The 6,049-nt window shown below is 56.5% G+C and overlaps 2 protein-coding genes across 4 annotated transcripts in view; both read left to right on the forward strand.

Moving 5' to 3' along the window:
* The window catches only part of TRIOBP (TRIO and F-actin binding protein), a 21,720-nt gene that overhangs the window by 8,201 nt on the left and 7,470 nt on the right, over positions 1-6,049 (forward strand). For 2 of the 3 annotated variants that reach the window (XM_017737872.1, XM_017737873.1), the window contains 5 exons: positions 3,239-3,295; positions 3,650-3,718; positions 4,151-4,240; positions 5,092-5,201; positions 5,553-6,049. The exon at positions 5,553-6,049 is cut by the window's right edge and continues 53 nt beyond it. In XM_017737872.1, the coding sequence (XP_017593361.1) occupies positions 3,239-3,295; positions 3,650-3,718; positions 4,151-4,240; positions 5,092-5,201; positions 5,553-6,049 (823 nt within the window). Of the gene's footprint in view, positions 1-2,423; positions 2,460-3,238; positions 3,296-3,649; positions 3,719-4,150; positions 4,241-5,091; positions 5,202-5,552 lie in introns of those variants that run through there. The other variant, XM_017737874.1, reaches the window with a different exon arrangement.
* The window catches only part of GCAT (glycine C-acetyltransferase), a 25,699-nt gene continuing 20,602 nt past the window's right edge, over positions 953-6,049 (forward strand). Inside the window, exon 1 of the mRNA XM_017737875.1 lies at positions 953-972. The gene's annotated coding sequence lies outside the window, so the exon portion shown is untranslated. The remainder of the gene's footprint in view (positions 973-6,049) is intronic.

Genomic DNA, 6,049 nt, shown 5'->3' on the forward strand with positions numbered 1-6,049 from the left:
GCCGTGGCCGGGGCGGCTGCCGGCCCCAGCGGGGTAATGGAGGTGACAGGCTGGGCCGTGCCCGCCGGCCTTTCGCACGGGGGCGGTGGGAAAGGGACAGCTCGTCGCCCGCTGGCTCTTCTTACTGCACGTGTAGGTTCGGGAGCTGCGTGTGTGCTCCAGCCTGGGAGTGATTTCGCTTTCACCCAAGTGAGCTGGAGCGGTTTTGCTTTGTGTTTTGGCCTGGGGCCCACCCCTTGTGGAGCGGGTTCCCTTTTTAGAGGAGACATTGTGCTTTCCGGGAGGCTTGAGAGCCCCTTGCACCATCTCCCGGAGGTGAGAGGAAGCAGTGCCCCAGAACCTGCAGTCCTGAGGAGCTTTTGGGAAAAGCAGGAGGCACCGTGATGACAGAGGCTGGTGATGAAAGGACCCACCAGACCATCCTGCTTGGACACTGAGCTTTCTCAGCCTTCTGCAGCCTCTTCTCCACTTCTCCATCCTGGCGCCTCAGTACCACCCAGGAGCCATTCCTTTGCTCCCACCCTGTCCCTTTTCCTTCTTTGGTGTTTACATTCTTCGGATACTTACAGACTGTTATCACCTTCCCTGTAGCCCTTCTTCAACCAGAGCAGGCAGCTGCCGCTCCTTAACCTGCTGTTGCAAGCCAGTCTTTCCAGATATCACCTATGTCCCCAGCTGCCTGAGACCCCCTCCAGTGCCTCTACTTGGCCAGCTGTGGGGCTGAATGTAAAACTCTGGTGGGTATGGATGCAACTGGGCGAAATCACTGCCACCATCTCCCAAGCCATCTGCAGCCCCGAGCTGCAGGGCCATGCATTTTGCTGGGGGTGCATCCTGCCACATCATTGCATCTCCGGCACCCGGATCTCTCCCAGCAGCTCGGCTTTCCTGGATGTTTCCTCCTCCCACTGCTGGGCCGTTTCCTCTGGATGAGGTTCTGTTTGAACCCCACGCTCTTCTCTGACAGTACCCTGAGCTTTTTATGCTGGGTGAGGAGACTGAATTTGGTTGTGGGGTAGGGAAGAAAAGTGGCTTTAAGTACTTTGTATATCAAGTAGGCCTCAGCTTATGGTACTGACCCCGCTATGACAAGAATAGTTCAAAGACAATTCTATAGAGCTGCAGCTCCATGTCTAGGGTTGGCAAGGAAAGCAGAAACCCTGTGCAGTTTGCCTACTTGGGAGAAGACCTCCAGGGGGATTTTCTGGCCCCGGCACTGCACTGGGGGCAGCAGTTCTGGCAGGACTTCGTGGCGGTTTTCCCAGCGACATGCATTCTGTTAATATTAATTATTTTGGCAACTAATACTTTGGGATTCTAAATCCTCGATAAGATGAGACCCAGCTGATCTGTACGGCAGCCCCAGCCAGGATTCCTTTTGCTCCCTCTCTCCCCATGTTGTTTTTCTGCCTCTGTGGAGCCTGCCCATCTCTCTCTCTTCTGTTGAGCGCTCGTGTGTCCCAGGAGGGGGGAGGTTGTACTTTGATGTTTTGTCTCCTTTCCTTCCCTCTAACCACTCTGAATTCAGAGCTGGAGCTTAAGTCACCAGGCTGGAAGGAATAACGGGAAAAAGGGTGGAGCTTCTGCCATGGAGAAAGAATTAATTTTTGGGGTGCTTTCTCAGGGCAGCAGTGGAGCCACCACAACGTCTGGGTTGATGAGGATGCATAAATGCCCCTTTTCTCCTAGCTGCCAGCAGTGCCTCTCACCTCAGCAGGAGGTGAGGTTTGGGAGCCCCCCATGTCCGTTCGTTCTGGTTTCCCTCCCTTCCCAGGGAGCTCGGGGCTGCCGGATGCTTCTGGCCAGGCCTGAAGCTGTAGCGGGCGGTGACCCTCTCCTTGGCAGGACTCCTTGCTCCTGCTCGAACCAATAGCCAGAGTGCCAGGGTGGGCCGGCACATACTCGGCTCTTGCCTCCCCATAACCTTGGGTGTAACCCACGAGCAGCAGCTCAGGGAGGTGAAAGCAGGGAAAGGCTTGGCCTGTCTGTACAGCCAAGGAGCTGGGCTTGTGGGGCAGCTGTGGCTGGCCACTGGGCTTGTTCAGGGGATGTGGAGTGGCCATCGGCTTGCTGTGCCACCTCCTTCTCAGCGGCTCTGTTTCAGCTGGTGGTTGTGACATGTGGGGACTTCTGGTGGCTTCCATTGGACTGGCAGGTCTGGTACTGGACCTCTGGGAGGTCCAGCTCTGGTACCATGACTTTTCCAGCACTGTCCCTGCCTAGTTCGGCTGCAGAAGAAGGGGCAGGTTGGCAAACTGCCTTCCATGGGAGAAGAGGCGTTGGACTGAATTCTTTGATGGTGCAACTTCCTGGGAGCCAGCAGGGTTGGGAGGAGGGACCAGCTCGAGCCTGTTTAGCTGAGGGCAAAGCCAGGGAGAGAGGTTCCCCTGAGTCAGCTCTCTGGTGCTCCACTTTGCGAAGAAGATAAACTGGTTGGGATGCTGCACCAGCGACATGAGGTTAGGAGGAGGCAGAGCGTGGGGAAACTTCTCTGTGGCGCAGGGTGATCTGAGTGAAATTCTCTTCATCCTTATCTTCTGTAGCTGTGGCTGGGCAGAGGGCAGGCTCTGTAGTGGGAGGGAGCAGAAAGAGCTGGGTAAGGGAAAAACTCTCGGAATCTCAGAGAGGGTTGAACCTTGGAGGGAGAAGGGAGAGGATCAAGCACTGACTTCATTTCTACCCTGGGGCACATCGTTTAAAGTCAGCGTGTTTTCACAGCTGTTGAATTGCCTCCTGTAGGTTTTTGGTGAGGGCTGAGCTACTATGTTTTTAATAAATTATTGGTGGTGAAGTTACCAGAGGGACATAGCTCTGGGGCACGGACAGCCAGGGTTGGGACAAGGCGTGTCTGGTTCTTTGTGGCTTTGCCTCCATCTCTGAGGCAAGCCCTATTGGAGGTGGTGGAGCACTCCCTTCTGCCCACTCTCCTTGTCCCTGCCTCCCCCTCTCTGAATAAATACCTCTGAGGCACCTTGTGGAAACCTCTTTGCTGCATATTTTCCTTTATTTTTTTTAAACCTCTTCCCTTATCTCCTGCTCCCTCTTACAGGAATGACTGCCTGCTGCTGAGAGCTATGCCCAGTTTTCCTTTGCCAGAGGGTCACATACCCCCATGAGTTTCCTAAAAGGCTATTCCCATTTCTGTTCTGCCACTGGGGACTCACCTTCCACCCCCTGGCATGGAAAGCCCTTTTGTGGGTAACTCCAAGACAGTAATTCTCTGGTTTTTGTTTTCCAGCCGGATCTTCTCAATTTCAAGAAGGGATGGATGTCCATCCTGGACGAGCCGGGAGAGGTAAGCCCCACATGAGAGTCTGCTTCTTCCCCTATCCCCTGTTGCTAGAGAGCCTCGGTGAGCCAGCTGATTTCCTTCCTCCTTGCTCACTGAGGTCTCTCCTGCTGGGAGAGGCAGCAGGAAACCTTTGGTGGAGGTGCCTCTCTCTGTGTGTGGACACAGAGGTTCATGAGTGCCTCTCCCCCAGCTGAGGGTCATGAGGGGGATCTGGGAGGGATGTGGAGGAGGGGGAAGAGAAGGCCGAGAGGTCATAGTGCAGAGCGTCCCTCCTTGTTCCTACACTTTCCCTGGTAACTGCCTATCCATTTCCCTCCTGTCTTTTCCCTTCCCTCCCCCTGCCTGATGCGCCTGCAGTGGAAGAAACATTGGTTTGTGCTGACTGACTCGAGCCTGAGGTATTACCGGGACTCGAACGCAGAGGAGGTAAGCATGGCCAGCCTTTTGCCAGCCCTTTCTTCCTTCCTGGCCAGCGGGGAGAGGAGCACAGCTCTGGCATGACCAGGGTGCTTCAGGGACAAGCGACAGCACCATGTCCTCCTGAAGGATGGCAGAGGTGCCAAGCTGCTCTTTGCCAAGAGGTGACAAAGAGGATGAAGGCAGGGTGGCAAAGTCTGGGGGGACCATCAGTGGTGGGAGGTGAGGAGAAGGGCTGGTCCTGTGGCTGGGCATCTGGGATGCTCTCCGTCCATGCTGCTGGCAGCCCTTGGGTTAGAAGAGGCCGTGCTGTGCTGGGGAACTGAGCCTGGCTCCCGAAGAGCCGAGCCTGGCTCCCAGAGGACTGTGGGGTGAAGGCAGAGGTGGCATTTTTCAAAGCTGGCTGAGCACTGATGTCCTAGCGGGTGACTGTTCTTGCAGGCTGATGACCTTGACGGAGAAATCGACCTCCGTTCCTGCACGGATGTGACGGAGTTCGCGGTGCAGCGCAACTACGGCTTCCAGATACACGTGAGTGTCCGGCACCGCGTGTACGGAGCAGCAGCCCCAAGGGACACGGGGTGGGAATGTGCGCTCTGTCCCTGTGCCAAGATGCTGAGAGGCAATTCATACGGCTCTTGTGCCAGCGTGGTGGCCCAAGGTTGTTTATTTGACACATGGGTGACAGTGCTCTGGGACATCAGGGCTGCCCTCCTGCAAAGGAAGGAAGGAGGAGGAGGAGGCTTTGCAGGGCTGGCTGAACGCTGTGCTGGAGGTAGTCCAGGAGCCAAGCTAAATGCCAGGAGTGTCTAATTGACATGTTGACCAAGGCAACTTTCCACAGCTGCGGGGGGGAGCAGTGAACACTGCATATCTCGATGTAACGTGGCTGACCACGCTCTGAGTGACAACCTGTACCCTGGATCCAGCCCCAGTACAGTTCTGTCCTTGGCTGTTTGTTGTAGCAGCAGGAGGTGGCTGCTAAGGCAGCGTGAGAAATGGTATTTCTGTGGATGTGCGGGGGTGGGCACTTCATGGTCTGGGTTTCCCTGTGCCCTGCTGCTGTACACCAGTGCTGGCACCTGACTCCCAGCACCTGAACAGCTGGATTGCACCAGTGCATGTTTGGCCCAGTGTGCCAGCAAGGTTTCTTTTGCCTTTGCTTGGAGGTAGTCTCATGAAGGAAGTGTAACAGGCTCCCTCTCAAACCGTACATCTCCTCTCCCAACTCTCTACCTGTCCCCAGGAGCCTGAGACAGAGGGTAGCCTTTCTAACAGCCCAGCACCTGTGTATGCCAGTGCCTGTGGGTCTCAGGGAACAAGTGGGAGCTGCTGCGCCTCCACCAGGTGCTGACAGGGCCTCTGTCACCTCCCTGTTGCAGACAAAGGATGCCGTCTTCACCCTGTCAGCAATGACCTCTGGCATCCGGCGCAACTGGATCGAGGCCCTGAGGAAGAATGTGCGCCCAGTCAGTGCTCCAGACGTCACCAAGTAAGAGCTGCCCAGTGCTGCTTGTCCTCTTCTCCCTTGCTGTCCCTCCACCCTGACAGGCAGGGGCCAGGAAGGCCCCTCTGGAAATCTCAGCACTCCCAGACCAGCCCTGTCCTCTGCCCCTTCTGAAAAGGGTTTGGTTACACTGGACCCAGGGTGAATCCTTGCTGCCTGGTGGAGAAATCCATTTCCCTGAGGGATGGGATGCTACAGGCCCAGCTCTGCGCCCAGGGTGGGGCTTTGTAAGGCTGAGCTGAGTGAGGGTCTGAGCCTTGAGCAGTTGGTAGTGTCTCTGCTGGCATCCTTTCCCACATGGTGCCTCTCCTTCACCAGTTGCTGCTCTGCTTTCAGACTCTCAGAGTGCAACAAGGAGAACTTCCGTAACTGCGTTCCCCAGAAAGGCTCACTCCGGGCAGAGGAGCAGCAGCGGCTGGGCTCGGGCTCTGAGGGGAACTCAAAGGGCAGTCACTGGAAGGCAGATGGGCAGCGCCATGCCTTTGACTACGTGGAGCTGTCTCCCTTCCCACAAGACCCCGGGAATCAGGCGTCCCTGCAGAGGACGAAAGGGAGCTTGAGGATCTCCGACCGAACTCCCAAGTACGAGGAGCTGGAGCGAGATCTGGCCATGCGCTCGGAGGAGAGGCGGAAATGGTTTGAGAGCCCCGATGGCAGGGTCCCCAACAGCGATGGCCCAGCAGGAGACTCCTCCCGCAAGGTCGGGGAGCAGGACCTCCCCGCTCCTCCACTTTCAGAGGACCAACGAATTCGTCTGAATGAGGAGATAGAGAAGAAGTGGCTGGAGCTGGAACGCCTGCCCTTGAAGGACTTGCAGCGGGTGCCCTTGACAG

This window comes from Corvus brachyrhynchos, unplaced genomic scaffold, assembly GCF_000691975.1.
Source record: "Corvus brachyrhynchos isolate BGI_N302 unplaced genomic scaffold, ASM69197v1 scaffold56, whole genome shotgun sequence".
NCBI classification, from domain to species: domain Eukaryota; kingdom Metazoa; phylum Chordata; class Aves; order Passeriformes; family Corvidae; genus Corvus; species Corvus brachyrhynchos.